This window comes from Coregonus lavaretus (genome assembly GCF_964263955.1).
Source record: "Coregonus lavaretus genome assembly, chromosome: 24".
Classification (NCBI taxonomy): Eukaryota; Metazoa; Chordata; class Actinopteri; order Salmoniformes; family Salmonidae; genus Coregonus; species Coregonus lavaretus.
The window spans coordinates 19,416,828-19,436,461 of record NC_140011.1 but is presented as its reverse complement, the minus strand read 5'-3'; the positions used below and the strand labels follow the sequence as shown (position 1 = coordinate 19,436,461).

Below are 19,634 nucleotides of genomic sequence, written 5' to 3'. Positions count from 1 at the left end.
TCTTTCATCACATTCAATTAGTATTTGCTAGCATTACCTTTAAATTGTTTAACTTGGGTCAAACGTTTCGGGTAGCCTTCCACAAGCTTCCCACAATAAGTTGGGTGAATTTTGGCCCATTCCTTCTGACAGAACTGGTGTAACTGAGTCAGGTTTGTAGGCCTCCTTGCTCGCACACACTTTTTCAGTTCTGCCCACACATTTTCTATAGGATTGAGGTCAGGGCTTTGTGATGGCCACTCCAATACCTTGACTTTGTTGTCCTTAAACCATTTTGCCACATCTTTGGAAGTATGCTTGGGGTCATTGTCCATTTGGAAGAACCATTTGCGACCAAGCTTTAACTTCCTGACTGATGTCTTGAGATGTTGCTTCAATATATCCACATAATTTTCCTTCCTCATGATGCCATCTATTTTGTGAAGTGCACCAGACCCTCCTGCAGCAAAGCACCCCCACAGTATGTTGCTGCCACCCCCGTGCTTCACGGTTGGGATGGTGTTCTTCGGCTTGCAAGCAACCCCCTTTTTCCTCCAAACATAACGATGGTCATTATGGCCAAACAGTTATATTTTTGTTTCATCAGACCAGAGGACATCTCTCCGAAAAGTACGATCTTTGTCCCCATGTGCAGTTGCAAACCGTTGTCTGGCTTTTTTATGGCGGTTTTGGAGCAGTGGCTTCTTCCTTGCTGAGCGGCCTTTCAAGTTATGTCAGTATAGGACTTGTCTTACTGTTGATATAGATAGTTTTGTACCTGTTTCCTCCAGCATCTTCACAAGGTCCTTTGCTGTTGTTCTGGGATTGATTTGCACCAAAGTACGTTCATCTCTAGGAGACAGAACGCGTCTCCTTCCTGAGCGGTATGATGGCTGCGTGGTCCCATGGTGTTTATACTTGAATACTATTGTTTGTACAGATGAATGTGGTACCTTCAGGCATTTGGAAATTGCTCCCAAGGATGAACCAGACTTGTGGAGGTCTACAATTTTTTTTCTGAGGTCTTGGCTGATTTCTTTTGATTTTCCCATGATGTCAAGCAAAGAGGCACTGAGTTTGAAGGTAGGCCTTAAAATACATCCCCAGGTACACCTCCAATTGACTCAAATTATGTCAATTAGCATATCAGAAACTTTTTAAAGCCATGACATTATTTTCTGGAATTTTCCAAGCTGTTTAAAGGCACAATCAACTTAGTGTATTTAAACTTCTGACCCACTGGAATTGTGATACAGTGAATTATAAGTGAAATAATCTGTCTGTAAACAATTATTGGAAAAATTACTTGTGTCATGCACAAAGTCGATGTCCTAACCGACTTGCCAAAACTATAGTTTGTTATCAAGAAATGTGTGGAGTGGTTGAAAAACGAGTTTTAATGACTCCAACCTAAGTGTATGTAAAATTCTGACTTCAACTGTAACTCCACACTTTTACAAACACAAAATCGCACACCACACCTTCCATCACAATTCATCCACACATACTGTGCCTTCTATGTCTTCTGTTTGCTATGTTTTTATCTCCACTATGTTGAGTGAGTACTTTTGTTCTAATTTAGTGGCATTTGGAGATTTATTATTTTGCTTGTTATCTTTTCTTGTAATACGGTCTTATCCCTTTATAAAATACTCAAACAAGTATCCGTGACTCGATCCATTGAGAAATGGTCATCAGAATCAGAGATTATATTACAGGACTGCTTTGCTAGTGCTGATTGGAATATGTTCCGAGAATTGGCTGACGATATCGATGAGCTAACCACCTCCGTCACCGGCTTCATATGGAAATGCATCGGCGACGTTGTCCTACAGTGAAGGTTTGCTGCTTCCCCAATCAAAAGTCCTGGATTAACACTGAGGTTGGCACTAAAATGAAGAACAGGGCTATTGCACACAACCCCACACCTCACTGCCCTCATCCACCTAGATAAGATGAGTACCTACGTGAGAATGCTGTTCATTGACTACAGTTCAGTGTTCAACACCATTGTCCCCTCCAAGCGCATCACCAAGCTTAGGACCCTGGGACTGAAAACGTCCCTCTGCAACTGGATCCTGGACTTCCTGACGGGCCGATCCCAGGTGGTGAGGGAAGGCAACATCACCTCCGCCACGCTGACCCTCAACACGGGTCACCCCTGAGTCAATACTTTGTAGAAGCACCTTTGGCAGCGATTATAGCTGTGAGTCTTTCTTTCTTGGTAAGTCTCTAAGAGGTTTCCACAGCTGGATTGTGCAAAATGTTCCCATTATTATTTTCAAAATTCTTCAAGCTCTGTCAAATTGGTTGTTGATCATTGCTAGAGAAGCATTTTCAGGTCTTACAATATGTTTTCAAGTAGATATAAGTCAAAACTGGAACATTCACTTCTTGGTAAGCAACTCTAGTGTAGATTTGGGCTTGTGTTTTAGGTTATTGTCCTGCTGAAAGTGAATTCATCTCCCAGTGTCTGGTGGAAAGCAGACTGTACCAGGTTTACCTCTAGGATTTTGCCTGTGCTTAGCTCCATTCCGTTAATTTTTTATCCTGGAAAAACTCCCCAGTCCTTAACGATTACAAGCATAACATGATGCAGCCACCACTATGCTTGAAAATATGGAGAGTGGTACTCAGTAATGTGTTGTATTAGATTTGCCCAAAACATAACACTTTTGTATTCAGGACAAAAAGTCAATTGCTTTGCCAGTATTACTTTAGTGCCTTGTTGCAAACAGGATGCAAAAACAGGATGCATGTTTTGGAATAATTTTATTCTGTACATGCTTCCTTCTTTTCACTATCATTTAGGTTAGTATTGTGGAGTAACAACAATGTTGTTGATCCATCCTCAGTTTTCTCCTATCATAGCCATTAAACTCTGTAACTGATTAAAAGTCACCATTGGCCTCATGGTGAAATCCCTGAGCGGTTTCCTTCCTCTCCAGCAACTGAGTTAGGAAGGACGCCTCTATCTTTGTAGTGACTGGGTGTATTGATACACCATCCAATGTGTAATTAATAACTTCACCATGCTCAAAGGGATAGTCAGTGTCAAATAGAAGCCTTCTTTGAGAGGCATTTGAAAACCTCCCTGGTCTTTGTGGTTGAATCTGTGTTTGAAATTCACTGCTCAACTGCGGGACCTTACAGAAAATTGTATGTGTGGGGTACAGAGATGAGGTAGACATTCACTTGTTAAGGACATTTTTACTCCTGAACATATTTATGCATGCCATAACAAAGGGGTTGAATACTTATTGACATTTCAGCCTTACATTTTTAATTCATTTGTAACATTTTAGAAAAACATAATTCCACTTTGACATTATGGGGATTGTGAGGAAGCCAGTGACAAAACATCTCAATTGAATCCATTTTAAATTCAGGCTGTAACACAACAAAATGTGGAAAAGATCTAGGGGTGTGAATAATTTCTGAAGGTGCTGTACCTCTATCACTCCAGTATCCCTGCACATTGTAAATATATTACTGACCCTGTACATAGCTTCTTACTTTCTCGTGTTCTTCTTATTTTTATTTATTGTGTTTTTTTGTTCTTGCTTATGTTATTTTTAGTGCTACATTGATATTGATTACTGCATTGTTGGGTTTGGAGCTTGCAAGAAAGGCATTTCACTGTACTTGTGCATGTGACATTAAATCTTACCTGTCTCCCTCTGTTTCTCTCTGTCTTTCCCTCTGTCACTGTCTCGCTCTCCTTCCCTCATTCCTGGATACAACAATTGAAAAGATTAGCATCTGTCACTGAATCCTAATCCTTGGCTTGACATCAAAAGGGATAGAACAAATACATGTGAAGGCTGGCTCTCGTACAGGTTTCCAGCCTTGTGCATATTGGATGGGTCTTCGTAACAGTCGACCAGGGCGGTGACTAACGAGTTAATATCATCCAGTTTCCGATTTGACAAGATAAGCCTCTTATTCCCCCTCTCGCCATCGCTCTGATACCTTCTCCTTCCCTTTCTCTGTCTCTCTATTCTTTACACTCCATCAGGGATGGAAACCGCTGCCACAGTAGAAGACCCTGTAGAGTTAATAACGCACAGACACACAGCTACATGCTGAACCGAACACTCTCATCCTCCCACTCCCAATCCTGCTCTTAAGTGGTTATTGATGTGATGGCTAGCCGTATCAAACGGAATGTGAAAACTCAACTTAATACAGTTACAGTTGATCTCGTTATGGCTTTGAGTCTGAGCTGCCATGTAATAAGTCTGTGAGGGGACAATTTAAGATGGTGACATTTTGAGCGACCTCAGACTGACCCCCACCACACCCACAAATTATGAGAAACACCTGCCCTCCCCTCTCCCCCCTCCTGCTGCTCTTGCCATTGGCAGTGAGCTGGTAGAATCTGTTTATGCAGTCTGTTAACGGTGCAAATCTGCCAGCTCAGGGTGGTCAGAGCGAATCTGGCTGCTCAGGGTGGTCAGAGCGAATCTGGCTAGCACCTCACAGGAATCAATTATTATACTTAAAAATGTCAAATTGTCATCGCAAACAAAGTCAGTTTGACACTCACACACAGAATTTGCATTTCCCAATTTCCCATCCACAGTAACATTATGAGACACATTTTCACAGGAACTCTGACTTGCACCATTGTATGGTGACATACCACACCTTTACGTAGCCTACTTGCCTGTTTCTTTCTTCCCCTTTGAACACTATGTGTGAATCCGTCAGTTGTTTTATTCATAACCTGACTGTGTTAACCCCGGTCGTTGTGCCAGTATTATTTCTTATTCCTGCTGTAAATGACTTTCCCTGACCTGCTGATGCACTTGGAGTCTGAAATGGGTAGTGTGATTGTAATGAGAGGCTTCGGAAAGGAACGGTTGCATATTGTTTTTGATATCCGGTTTTAAACGCATTACGATTTCCAACAAGCTGATCATAACTATTATTGTTGGGACATTCTCCTTTTTGTTCCCCTTTTTCTCCTCTGCTGACAAAGTACATTTTAATTAAGTAGACGGTGATCCAGACATAGGTTATTCACTCTGCCTCCTCTGTGAGCGAGGCTAAGATCCTATTAGCGATGAGGCCAGACTTATATGTATACGTTAGTCCGCGCCGCACCACAGCCCACCCACACGCTAACACTCAGTGAGCAGACATATCATATCCAATGCTGACTTACACTTCTGCTCGTTAACAGAGAAGGCATGCAAAACCACATTCAATTGAAGTATTCGCATTATTTCCTTTTTGAGCTGTGAGCTATTTTGATATGTATATTGATAATTTCCTCTCTCTCTGACCTCCTTACAGCTAATGTGGCAGCGATGTACTATGGGTACTGCATGCTTCCTGATGGGACCTACTGCCTGGCCCCGCCTCCCCCTGGGATCGATGCCAACGGCTACTACAGCTCCCTGCCCTCTGGACGGATGTTGGCTCCGCCCTCTTACTCTGGAGCCCCACCTCCTCCTGGGACCACGCCCCCTGCACCTCCTGAGCCATCTACACGGATCATCTACACAGCACCTCCGACTACATTTCCCATCATCCCAACACCAACTCCAGTTCCCAGCCAGGTCCCAGTCCGCCTCTCAACCCCTTCTCCTCCTGCTCCTGTTATTCCTGCTGCTGTCATACCAGAGACCAGGTGTGTGTGGACACATATTGAAGAGAAGTGGAGATATTTTCTCACTCCTCATACTACCTTGTTCCCCCACATAATGTGATGCATTCCTAAACGTCTTTATTTCTGTCTGTCTCTCTCATTCGCTCTCTCTCTCCGTCTCCACTCATCTTTCCCTCATCTATCAGTTCACGGCCCCAGGCTCCCGTTGCCGTGGTGGCTCCAGTTGCCGTGGCAGCACCAGCCATCATCCCCCCGCCCCCTGACATCCAACCGGTTATTGACAAGCTGGCTGAGTACGTGGCCAGGAACGGTGTCAAGTTTGAGACCAGCGTCCGCGCCAAGAATGACCCGCGGTAAGCAGCTAGAGAAAAGGCTATTCCTGCTCTTTGCTGAATAAAGGAAAACGTCTCACAAGTTTCTGTTCAATCTAGTGGCTTTACATCTTATATGTGTGTCTATCTCCAACACAGGTTTGACTTCTTGCAGTCCTGGAACCAGTACAACACCTATTATGAGTTCAAGAAGAATTACTTCATGCAGAAAGAGGGAATCAGCCTGACAGAGGTGTGTGTGTCATCTGTCCTCTGCTTCTTTTTTTTCCTCTCCCTGATCACAGTGTGTGTTTGATACCATTTTGTTTGAATGGATGATATACCCTCTGGGAATGTGATGCTTCTTTAGTCAATATTGCCTTTCATTCACCAGCGTGCTCTCCAGGTTGCTTTTTAAAATGCTCTGAGGCATTAGATGGCATGCCTCTCAGGCTTTCATGCTTGAGATCAGGGATCAGTCAGTCTTTGTGTGTAGGGCCTTTCATGCTATCCAGATATCAAAATGCCTGCCTGCCCTTGACTCATGTCTACGCTCCGGGGTTACTGGGGGAAAAGGAGGTGGTTTTAGCAGTCCGCTTATCATAAACCAAGCTGATTCTCCTTAAAGAGATTCTCCGGTACTTTTGTATACTTTCTAGCCAGTAGTTCTGAAAGTAGCACTCACGAGACCCGAAAATTGCATGCTACGTCACATATATGCATACAGTATATGTGCATTACATCATTGCTCTCTCTCTCTCTGCTGTGTCCACTAAGCTGTTGGGGCCCGCCCTGCAACCTGATTGGAGAACGCTAGGCAGGCCTCTTGCTAGCTGTCACTCAAATGCGACGGGCTGAAGCTCTCACTCTCTGTGTCTCTCACTCTCTTTCTGCTTTCTGCTTTTAATGAGAGGACCTTGGTTTTTAAGTATAACAAACCTAAGCCTGTGAATTAACCCAGGGCCAAGCAAAGCATTTCGCCAGAACTACTGGCTGAAAAGTATACAAACATACCGGAGAATCTCTTTAACAGGCTTAAGGTGGGAGGGAGACATACATTGTAAAGATATTCTACAACAAGGGTGAGCTGTAACAGACAATTTATAAATCAATTTGCTCGCCAACATTACAATAAACAAATGAACAAACTTGAAAGGCAGGCGAATGATTATAAAAAATATAATTTTCTCAGATCTGACTTCATGAACTTTTATTTTAAAGCACCCATGCTTTTGGAATGATTGGTGTTGGCCACCTGGTTAAATTAATTTATTGATCCCGGCCATTTTGCCACCCAGGATTGATTTGACCTTTGAGTTAGGCTATTTAATGGGGAAACCCTGATCTCAATTAAAACAATACCAACGCCTGGATCAGAAACAAAACTGATACTGTGCTTGGTTGGATGTTAATTACTAAAGCATGTTTGGACAGGGAGTGTAGATTATGCATGTGGGTGTGCGTGTGTCTGCTTTGACTTGGACTAAATCTCACTAAGGCTGAGATTCAAACAAACAGATCAGCAACTTATGGACTGTAATTGCCTTTAAAATGGGATTTCTGCTTGAGTAGACATCTGAGCCATTTACAGCAGATAGAAACGTAGAGCATATTGCCTTTAAAGTGTGTCACTGCACAAATCGTTAATCTGTCAAATTAAATCCCGGCCTTTGTCTTTAACAAGGATGTTGAAGGTATTTGCTCCTTGGTTCTCTGTGTACTCTGGTATGAGTCTGATGGTATGGACTGGGGGTTGGGCTGGGTGAGGTGAGCTGAGCTGCCTTTCATCTCAGAGGTGACGAGGACAGGATTAAATTGGATCATTTGAAATTGAAACCCTCTTCCAGTGTTGGCAGTAATCGAATTTCTAACCCCCAAACGCCTCCCTGCGCTCTGCCTAAAGCTGGCGTCATTCCGAAGGCTTCTGCTTTCGGGAATCCCTCCACCCTCCTCCTCCCGGGGAAAACACCTTCTTATCAGCACCACGTCAGACGAACGGCTGACTTTCACCAGTGTCTCTTCTCTTTCCACCCTTCCCTATCACAGCTACCTACACAACCCTCAGGTACTGTTACCTACAATCGTACTGCAGCCAAAGTTCAGACATGGGAAAAATATAATCACAGGGTCGGAGACTTTGTACTCTCTCTAACTCATAATTATCTTCTCTGTACCCGCTGTGCTGCTGATATGGGACAAAGATCGTATGGAAAATAAAAGAACAACAGCGGATAGGGAGGGGAACAATGAAAAAAGACATGGCAGGAGTGTTACAAGGTGAAATTGGGAGAAATGCTATGTGAGCTCCCACAGAGTAATCCTGGCTCTATCAGCAGTGTCTGTTTTTATTTGGGGACCGCGGCTGGGATTTCTCTTTCAGGGGAGCGGGGGCTCTGTGGTCTCTGAGCTCAGGGGTGTTCTGCTCCCCTGGCTGACTCTCCCACCTGTCCTGTCCGTGGCTCTCTGCAGCCCAATCTGGACAGTTTGTTAAATTCATCCAGTGTCTCCATTCCTTAATATGGCATCCAGCTCAATTAGGAGCCGTGTCAACCGCGATTAAATGATTCAGTCTGGCTCTGGCTGGCCTGGTTGCTGGGTAAGGCCTGCTGCCCCTCTCTTTATATGCCTGCCCAGGGTGGCCCGGTTATGTGCTATGTCTGCTTATTCTACCACTTTAAACACTGCAGTGCACTTGAGCTGTCTATGATGTATCAGAGCTAGGAATGTACATCCGATATTCACACTCATCCTCAGTTTAGATTAAATAGACCATAAGGGTAGCAGGGCTTGGAATGAACTTTTTTAGCCACTTGTCCTTTGGACAAGTAGGACAGATAATGTGGTCCTCTGTAGCTCAGCTGGTAGAGCACGGCGCTTGTAACGCCAGGGTAGTGGGTTCGATCCCCGGGACCACCCATACACAAAAATGTATGCACGCATGACTGTAAGTCGCTTTGGATAAAAGCGTCTGCTAAATGGCATATTATTATTATTAATATTATTATTATTATTATGTTTTTATTTCTCTGAAAGCTCAAGTCACTTGTCCCCTCCAACAAAAGTTCTACACCATAGTCCAAAAAGGTGACTGAAAATTGTTGTGTAATGCAAGGAACCATAAAAAAAAAGTAACATTCATTATTATCACTGGTATTGACAATGGAAGGCTGCTGGTCTCTGATCCCATGTATTATATATTCTGCCGTTGTGGCCTTGAGCAAGGCACTTAACCTCTCACAAAGTAAAATACCGCACTGATAGGCTACTGTATAAAACATATGTGGTCCGTCAAGCCTCCATCTGCAGAGCTACTAGGTGTGCAGGCTTTTTATCCAACCCTGCTCAAACACACCAGAGTCAGCTTATCAAGGGCCTGTTTTTTTGTTGTACTTTTTACCCCTTTTTCTCCTCAATTTCGTGATATCCAATTGGTAGTTACAGTCTTGTCCCATAGCTGCAACTCCCGTGCGGACTCGGGAGAGGCGAATGTCGAGAGCCATGCGTCCTCCAAAACACAGCCCCGCCAAGCCGCACTGCTTCTTGACAGACTGCCGCACCAATGTGTCAGAGGAAACACCGTAAAGCTGGTGACCGAAGCCAGCGTGCATGCGCCCGGCCGCCACAAGGAGTCGCTAGAGCGCGATGGGACAAGGACATCCCAACCGGCCAAACCCTCCCCTAACCCGGACAACGCTGGGCCAATTGTGCGCCGCCTCATGGGTCTCCCAGTCGCGGCCGGTTGCGACACAGCCCGGGATCGAACCCGGATCTGTAGTGATGCCTCTAGCACTGATCAGTGCCTTAGACTGCTGTGCCACTCGGAAGGCCCAAGCAGCTGATTTTTTACAATATGGTGTGTTCGAGCAGGGCTGGAGCAAAAGCCTGCACACCCAGTAGCTCTGCTGGACTCCTGGAGGATGGTTGGCCACCCTGCAACATTACAATTACAACCAAATACTTTTTATATCTCTGTAAAATAATTATCTCATTCATTTCGAGTCCTGGTTTTAACTTAATAGCCCTTCACTGACACGGAGGTAGGCTTTTTAAAGAGTGCATGGTGGGTGGAGGAATTGACCGACAAATCTATGGACATAGCATCCTATAGCCTAATTTCCTCTGTCAAACAGGTAGGCCTACCTCTTATTTCTTAAATAGAAAGAATTAGGCGCCAACACAAATCCCTCTTGTTAGTAAAGCAAAGAAATGAACTTTATGCCCTGAATGCAAAGCGTTATGTTTGGGGCAAATCCAACACATCACATCACTGAGTACCACTCTTCATATTTTCAATCATGGTGGTAGCTGCATCATGTTATGGGTATGCTTGTCATCGGCAAGGACAAAGGAGTTTTTTAGGATACAAATAAATGGAATAGAGCTAAGCACAGACAAATCCTAGAGCAAAACCTGGTTGTCTGCTTTCCAACATACACTAGGAGAGAAATTCACCTTTCAGCAGGACAATAACCTAAAACACAAACCAAATATACACTGGACTTGCTTACCAAGACAAAATGCAATGTTCCTGAGTGGCCTAGTTACAGTTAAATCGGCATGAAAATCTATGGCAAGACTTGAAAATGGCTGTCAAGCAATGATCAACCACGAACTTGATGTAATAATAATGTGCAAATATTGTACATTCCAGGTGTGCAAAATCCTTAGAGACTTACCCAGAAACTCACAGCTGTAATCGCTGCTAAAGGTGTTTCTAACATGTATTGACTCAGTGGGTTGAATATTTATCTCATCAAGATATGAGTGTTTTATTTTTCATAAATTCTAACATTTGTTAAATGTTTCTTCCGCTTTGACATTACAGAGTGTTTTGTGTAGATCATTGACAAAAAAAGTATAATTAAATCTATTTTAATCCACCCTTTATAACACAACAAAATGTGGAAAAAGTCCAGGGGTGTGATTACTTTCTGAAGGCACTGTATATCGTCCAAAATAATTAGAGCCCGACCGATTTATCGATTGACCGATATATATTAGTATTTTTACGGATGTATTTGTATCGCCGTTTATATGGCTATAAGCCTATCTTGCCTTGGAGCGCTACAGCAAGATTGGATACTATCACCCAGAAGAAACTACACCAGTAGTAGAGGAGAGTGAACTATTGTGAACTAACTGTTACTGCTTCTACGGTGAGCCAGCTCAATAACTTGCCAAAAATGCGCACTGGCCATATACTGTTACGTGAAGTGTCATGTTTTTGAGGACGCATGGCTCTCGACTTTCGCCTCTCCCGAGTCCACACGGGAGTTGCAGTGATGGGACCAATTGGATATCACGAAATTGGGGAGAAAAAGGGGTAAAAAGTACAACAAAAAAACAGGCCCTTGATAAACTGACTCTGGTGTATTTGAGCAGGGTTGGATAAAAAGCAAGTTCCGTGCTAAGAACGTTCAACTCTGTTAACAATACAGCCCTTTAGTGAAGCCTGTGAAATCTGGTGTGTAATATTTGCTCTTTGCGAAGGTTATTCCTTAAGCGCTGTCATTCAAATGTTTTCAGGGACACTAAAAAACATAGCAGGTTACAAAGTAGCACTTTGTAGCTATGTGTTGATTTGTGGGTTGTCACTTGTCAGGGATTGGCCAAATTCGTGTTTCGCCACCCTCATCTAGCCAGCTAACTTGCCGTTCACTGAGGATTAGTGCTATCCGGTATCCTTGGGACGTCACTACGCTAACTCTTAACCATAACCCTTACCTAACCCAAACCTTAAACCTTACCATAACCATTTTAAATGTAAACTTCAATGGGGTAGGGACTCCCAAGGATCCCGGATAGCAAGGACCGTTCACTGAGACAACGCTTGGGGCAAGAGGCTGTGCCAGCAGTGAATTTTGTGATTTATGATTTTCCTTTCAATTGACTACTACCAGAATTCAGTGGCTACAGCCCTACAATTGATGAAAACATAACTGAATACCAATACATTGAAAATGTGTCCTATGTCATTGTTTTCCAGCTGGCTAGCATGAGGCAGCTCAGGCTTCAGAGCCTATCCTCCTTTCACTCGAGTAACAGTTTTTCCATCTTTCTGGTGCTCCTAAATTTTATGTGGTGCTTACATTGTTATTTCCTCAAATGTAAGAACTCTTCTTTCTGAATATCTTTGTAGGGCTGTTTTAAGCACAAGTTTTTTTTCATTCCAGCTTATAATAATACAAATATCGGCAGATATATTAGTTACCGGTGAATATTTCCACTCTAAAATTGGAATCGGTATAGAAATCAAAAATCCCATATCGGTCGGGCTCTAAAAACTAATATACTGATATGTAACTATCAATTTTTTTCCCCCCATCACTACAACATAAGTCATCTCTATGTTCATGGTGTTTCTCAGGGGGAGAATCACCCTTGCACCGGAGCACTGGAATTACAGTGTGTATCATGATATGAGGCATGAGCCCCCCATCTGTAACCACTTTGTAATGGATCTTATATGCCACGTGGAATTAAAGCGCCTATATGCTCCTCTCGTTCTGAACCAGACGTTGTATTTGCAACCAACCCCCGCGCCATTATGACAGATCTTTCTGATACTAAGCATGTTATGTGAATCACCCCAGGCTTCTAATGTGTTGTCTCTTTAAGCCGGATGTCGGAAAGTCAGTGTGAGTTCAGGGAGTGGATAGAGGAAGACGTAGATGGAGAGGAAACAGATCTGCTCTCATTCACTGTCAATGACTAAGTAACTCAGTCATCACGTCTCTAATGGCAACATGGCAGCATATTCACACTCAGGGAGTTGGTGTCCCATTGTCACTCAGCACTCAACTGCACTCTGCTACCCTTGAGTATGAAATTGATCTGAAATATGGATGAATGTTCTCATTGTGTTGATAATGCAGCATTAGTATGCTAGCAATTCTGTATTAGCCTATGTGCCTTAGCCACAGTATAGTCCAGTAGCAGCACACTCGTCTCACGTTCACCTAACCTGGTATAACTTAACTGCTGGCCTGTTGGTGCAGTCTTGTGGTTCAGCAGATGTTGAATAGCTGAACACCTATGTCACATTCCTGTAAAGCTCTACAGGCAACATTACTGTGCAGCCTCTCTAGTTGTGCACAGAGAACTATTTTGCTCTGTTGTATGCCCCCCTCCTCTCTCGCTCGCATGTTTTTAAATGTTAATACACCATGGTTGCCAGTTCACTGAGCACGATGACTTATATTTAGGTTTGTTTTCCTCATCGGGTCTTGGCAGTGCTACCATCAGAATAATGATGTGCAAGAAGGTTTGCTGCATTAAAAATCACATTGTCCTACGTGACTTTTATCTTTTCACACTTGAGTTCCAAATATCTATAACGGACACCCCAGCATGATTATTTTATGTGCGTGATGTCAGAATGCACTCACTGTTCCAAAATGTGATTGTTACGCAACAGGACAGTTAACCCATGCTGCCCTCAGAAGCAGGGTTGGGCAACCCTATAGATCAGGGTTGCCCAACCCTGTTCCTGGAGAGCTACCCTCCTGTAGGTTTTCGCTCCAACCCCAGGTGTTACTAACCTGATTCATCTTATCAACCTGCTAATTATTAGAATCAGGTGTGTTAGATTAGGGTTGGAGCAAAAACCTACAGGACGGTAACTCTCCAGGAACAGGGTTGGGCAATCCTGATCTATAGGCTTCAACTTTCAACTTGTCAATTTCTAATTATTTTCTAACAAGTTTTATTTTCTAACAACAGTTTGAATTGAGGTGTGTTCCGCCTCCTCATTAATTCACATAGAAGTGGCCCATTTCACTGTTGACAACAATTTTCGTTTGAGACATTAATGAGCTGGACAAACTTCTCTCTTCGACGAGAGCCCAAGCACTTCCCCAGTGTTTCCCCAGATGAAGTATTCAGACATTTGCCAGAACAGCACTTCAGAACTTGCATGAACTTTTTCCCCCCTGGCACATTTTCCGGCTGGCGCCCGCATTGCCTTCATTATTGTTTTCCTTACTAATAATAACTTTGTACATGTGTGTGTTCCTATTGAAGTAAGTGCCTTATTACGTTATCATTATAGTTTCAGTATATCATGTTGTCGTTTCTACTGTAGCCCACCGTATGTATGTATGAAGCATAATGTATTTACTGTTTTATTCACGTTTTCAAGTACTGGTGACATCATGCATTCCGATTCTTGCATAAATTGTAATGGACACATATGATGTCTGTAACATACTTTTTTGAAGGTTGTACTGATTATGATGAGCTAATGCTAAGGTAATTGACAGCTATGTGGGGTGCCATGTTTGTTGACATCATACAATGCATTCTGGTTGTCATGTAAACGTCTGTCAGACCAAAGATGTTATAACAAAACGAGGTGAAGGGATGGTTCACATGTCTTTCGAGTAAACTTCCGGAAGTGAATGATGGTCAACGACACACCCCCTTCAACATGCATACTGGCAAACAGACCCAACTCGTCTTGTAATCACAAGCTACCCTTCGTCGGATTACTTTAGATTTTTTGAAAGTGTTTTACTCAATTATTTTGACCACTGGTGAACTCACCCGTAATGTGATTAATTGGAAATTGTAATTGCTATTAGCTAATTCATATTTTGGTTTCTGTCAGCCGAGAGTTAGCTAAATACGTCCACTTGTGTTAGGTCACTCTTTCCTCAGTTAGCACTACGACTAATGTAGCCTACAGGTAAGCCAGTTGAGAACAAGTTCTCATTTACAACTGCGACCTGGCCAGGTTATGCTGGCCATACTTCTGTCAATGTCTGAACATTGCATCCAAAAAGAAATGCTCACATTGAGGACATAATGTTGTAAAGACTGTTTGTGCCAAATGTTGCTGTAAAAAAATAGTGTGGCCAGCTCAAACGCTGACTGTTGCGTCAATCGTAACTGGACGTTCTAAAGTGTTCTAATCACACCGGTTTGTGCGTACACCGCAGGGACCACTGTAGAATGATCACACCCGTGTGTTCGTATGTGTCAAAAGGTTAAAAAACTAAATAAAATATATTGTACGAGACGTCATTTTACATGCACCGGTTTGGGAGTTGTAGAGGCTGCTGTGATTTTCCATTGTTGCGTTTCGTCGTCTGTCCTTTAGGTTTGAGAAAAGTAAAAGGTAATTTTGACGTCAAGTAATTAGTGTGACCTGGTTTTAACAGGCCATAAAACCTCATATTTGATGTTACCAGAATCTGCTGTGTATCAGAAGGCCTCACCTTGTCAAGCCAGCAGTGGAGATCAAACAGGCCGTATTTTGTTTTCCACTCACTTTGGGGAGCAATCTGTCATCTGTCAAATAAAATCCATTAACTTGTCTCAGTGCGGAGAGAACTCTGGAGTATGGAGTCTGTACTCCGTCATAAAGCAGGCTGCACCCACAGGCAAGCCAAGCAACAGACCTGCTTGCTTATCCATCAACTCAGGTCTGCTTGTGATTTGTGGAACAGCTAAATGGGATACATATACACTACCGTTCAAAAGTTTGGGGTCCTTGTTTTCAAAAGAAAAGCAATTTTTTTGTCCATTAAAATAACATCAAATTGATCCGAAATACAGTGTAGACATTAATGTTGTAAATGTCTATTGTAGCTGGAAATGGCTGGTTTTTTATGGAATATCTACATAGGCGTACAGAGGCCCATTATCAGCAACCATCAGTCCTGTGTTCCAATGGCACGTTGTGTTTGCTAATCCAAGTTTATCATTTTAAAAGGCTAATTGATCATTAGAAAACCCTTTTGCAATTATGTTAACACAGCTGAAAACTGTTGTGCTGATTAAAGAAGCAATAAAACGGGCCTTCTTGAGACTAGTTGAGTATCTTGAGCATCAGCAATTGTGGGTTCGATTACAGGCTCAAAATGACCAGAAACAAATAACTTTCTTCTGAAACTCGTCAGTCTATTCTTGTTCTGAGAAATGAAGGCTATTCCATGCGAGAAATTGCCAAGAAACTGAAGATCTGGTACAACGCTGTGTACTACTCCCTTCACAGAACAGCGCAAACTGGCTCTAACCAGAATAGAAAGAGGAGTGGGAGGCCCCGGTGCACAACTGAGCAAGAGGACAAATACATTAGTGTCTAGTTTGAGATGCCTCACATGTCCTCTTCATTAAATATTACCCGCAAAACACCAGTCTCAACATCAACAGTGAAGAGGCGACTCCGGGATGCTGACCTTCTAGGCAGAGTTGCAAATAAAAAGCCATATCTCAGACTGGCCAATAAAAAGAAAATATTAAGATGGGCAAAAGAACAGACACTGGACAGAGGAAGATTGGAAAAAAGTGTTATGGACAAATGAATCGAAGTTTGAGGTGTTAGGATCACAAAGAAGAACATTTTTGAGACGCAGACCAAATGAAAAGATGCTGGTTGGAGTGCTTGATACCATCTGTCAAGCATGGTGGAGGCAATGTGATGGTCTGGGGGTACTTTGGTGGTGGTGAAGTGGGAGATTTTTACAGGGTAAAAGGGATCTTGAAGAAGGAAGGCTCACTCCATTTTGCAACGCCATGCCATACCCTGTGGACGGCGCTTGATTGGAGCCAAATTCCTCCTACAACAGTACAATGACCCAAAGCACAGCTCCAAACTATGCAATAACTATTTAGGGAGTGGCCAGCACAGTCATCGGATCTCAACCCTATTGAGCTGTTGTTGGAGCAGCTTGACCGCATGGTACGTAAGAAGTGCCCATCAAGCCAATCCAACTTGTGGGAGGTGCTTCAGGAAGCATGGGGTGACATCTCTTCAGATTACCTCAACAAATTGGCAACTAGAATGCCAAAGGTATGCAAGGCTGTAATTGCTGCAAATGGAGGATTCTTTGACGAAAGCAAAGTTTGAAGGACACAATTATTATTTCAATTAAAAATCATTATTTCTAACCTTGTCAATGACTACATGTCCTATTCATTTTGCTATATTTCCTGTTCAAACTCATTTCATGTACAGTGGGGGAAAAAAGTATTTAGTCAGCCACCAATTGTGCAAGTTCTCCCACTTAAAAAGATGAGAGAGGCCTGTAATTTTCATCATAGGTACACGTCAACTATGACAGACAAAATGAGGAAAAAAAATCCAGAAAATCACATTGTAGGATTTTTTATGAATTTATTTGCAAATTATGGTGGAAAATAAGTATTTGGTCAATAACAAAAGTTTCTCAATACTTTGTTATATACCCTTTGTTGGCAATGACACAGGTCAAACGTTTTCTGTAAGTCTTCACAAGGTTTTCACACACTGTTGCTGGTATTTTGGCCCATTCCTCCATGCAGATCTCCTCTAGAGCAGTGATGTTTTGGGGCTGTCGCTGGGCAACACAGACTTTCAACTCCCTCCAAAGATTTTCAATGGGGTTGAGATCTGGAGACTGGCTAGGCCACTCCAGGACCTTGAAATGCTTCTTACGAAGCCACTCCTTCGTTGCCCGGGCGGTGTGTTTGGGATCATTGTCATGCTGAAAGACCCAGCCACGTTTAATCTTCAATGCCCTTGCTGATGGAAGGAGGTTTTCACTCAAAATCTCACGATACATGGCCCCATTCATTCTTTCCTTTACACGGATCAGTCGTCCTGGTCCCTTTGCAGAAAAACTGCCCCAAAGCATGATGTTTCCACCCCCATGCTTCACAGTAGGTATGGTGTTCTTTAGATGCAACTCAGCATTCTTTGTCCTCCAAACACGACGAGTTGAGTTTTTACCAAAAAGTTCTATTTTGGTTTCATCTGACCATATGACATTCTCCCAATCCTCTTCTGGATTATCCAAATGCACTCTAGCAAACTTCAGACGGGCCTGGACATGTACTGGCTTAAGCAGGGGGACACGTCTGGCACTGCAGGATTTGAGTCCCTGGCGGCGTAGTGTGTTACTGATGGTAGGGTTTGTTACTTTGGTCCCAGCTCTCTGCAGGTCATTCACTAGGTCCCCCCGTGTGGTTCTGGGATTTTTGCTCACCGTTCTTGTGATCATTTTGACCCCACGGGGTGAGATCTTGCGTGGAGCCCCAGATCGAGGGAGATTATCAGTGGTCTTGTATGTCTTCCATTTCCTAATAATTGCTCCCACAGTTGATTTCTTCAAACCAAGCTGCTTACCTATTGCAGATTCAGTCTTCCCAGCCTGGTGCAGGTCTACAATTTTGTTTCTGGTGTCCTTTGACAGCTCTTTGGTCTTGGCCATAGTGGAGTTTGGAGTGTGACTGTTTGAGGTTGTGAACAGGTGTCTTTTATACTGATAACAAGTTCAAACAGGTGCCATTAATACAGGTAACGAGTGGAGGACAGAGGAGCCTCTTAAAGAAGAAGTTACAGGTCTGTGAGAGCCAGAAATCTTGCTTGTTTGTAGGTGACCAAATACTTATTTTCCACCATAATTTGCAAATAAATTCATAAAAAATCCTACAATGTGATTTTCTGGAGGAAAAAAAATCTCAATTTGTATGTTTTCATTGAAAACAATGACATTTCTAAGTGACCCCAAACTTTTGAATGGTAGTGTAGCTTTTTAAATTTGTATTATGATTCTGGCTTTTATAGTTATTGAAAAAACCCAGATAAGGGTCTGTAAAATCAATCAAGGATGGGACATTAACCAGACCTTGGGCCTGTTGTGGCCTTGCCTGTGTGATTTCTCAGATTGGTTTTGTGAGAGCCAGCCACCACTACTATATGAATAAACAAGCCATCAGGGAACGGGGCCACGGTGGCCATTTTTGTTTTGTGACCTCGTTTAGTAATGCATGTGGATTAGCTGGGATGATCTCCACCATCAGTGCAAGCCAGAGGAAGTTATTTCCTCCCCAGAAAGCTGGAGAGTGGCGCAGAGACACTTGGTTTTGTCAAGCGGTTTCTCCCATTGATTCATGGTTGTTTCTTCTTCTCGTTGTTGATCCTCGCTCCTTCCCTCCACGTCGGCCTTTCGCTATAAATAATCAATATAGTTTTTCTGTGTGTCTCTGTGCCACTCTCCAGCTTTCTGGGGAGGAAATAACTTCCTCTGGCTTGCGCTGATGGTGGAGATAGCTGCTGCTTCAGCCCAGCAGAAGTTTGGCAGTTATCTCAGTATTTTATAAAAAATGATGGGCTTTTGACTGGAGCTTAATGAAAAGTGGAAAGTGTCTGTGGGCCTCCTTCAACCACATGAGAGTCAGAAGCATTCAAACTGGTCATTATACACGGAAGGATGTGCCGCAAAAAGACTGATCTCCTCTATTATTTAGGAAAAAGGAGCAGATAATTGTATTACAACATGAGCCAGGTTTGAGTAACTCGTGAAATTAATATAATGTTATTATAGTTTAAATTAAAGCAAGGGGAACTACAATTTTTATTTTTTTATTTAGCAGACGCTCTTATCCAGAGCGACTTACAGTTAGTGAGTGCATACATTTTTATACTGCCCCCCCGTGGGAAACGAACCCACAACCCTGGCGTTGCACGCGCCATGCTCTACCAACTGAGCTACAGGGGAATGCTAAAAAAGTGCCCTGTACTGCATTTGAGTGTCTGGATACTGCAAAATTACACACTTCACATTAGTCTGCTTTGTAAGGTGCATAAATAGGTTTTCTCCTCTCAGTACTAACTAAAAATATAGAATATGTTCATTCTAGCAGTCGGCTGCAGCAGCTTGTCTGAATAGAATGCTGAATACACAATCCTTTCTCCCCAGTTTGAGCAGCCTAGTGTTTGGCACGCGCTGCAAATCTTTCAT

The 19,634-nt window shown here is 43.0% G+C and overlaps 1 protein-coding gene across 1 annotated transcript in view; it reads left to right on the top strand.

The window, feature by feature from the left end:
- Positions 1-19,634, top strand: part of LOC311100004 (splicing factor, suppressor of white-apricot homolog) — a 134,662-nt gene that overhangs the window by 48,660 nt on the left and 66,368 nt on the right. The window contains exons 8-10 of the mRNA XM_084140734.1: positions 5,281-5,617; positions 5,782-5,949; positions 6,067-6,160. Of these exons, the coding sequence (XP_083996860.1) occupies positions 5,281-5,617; positions 5,782-5,949; positions 6,067-6,160 (599 nt within the window). The remainder of the gene's footprint in view (positions 1-5,280; positions 5,618-5,781; positions 5,950-6,066; positions 6,161-19,634) is intronic.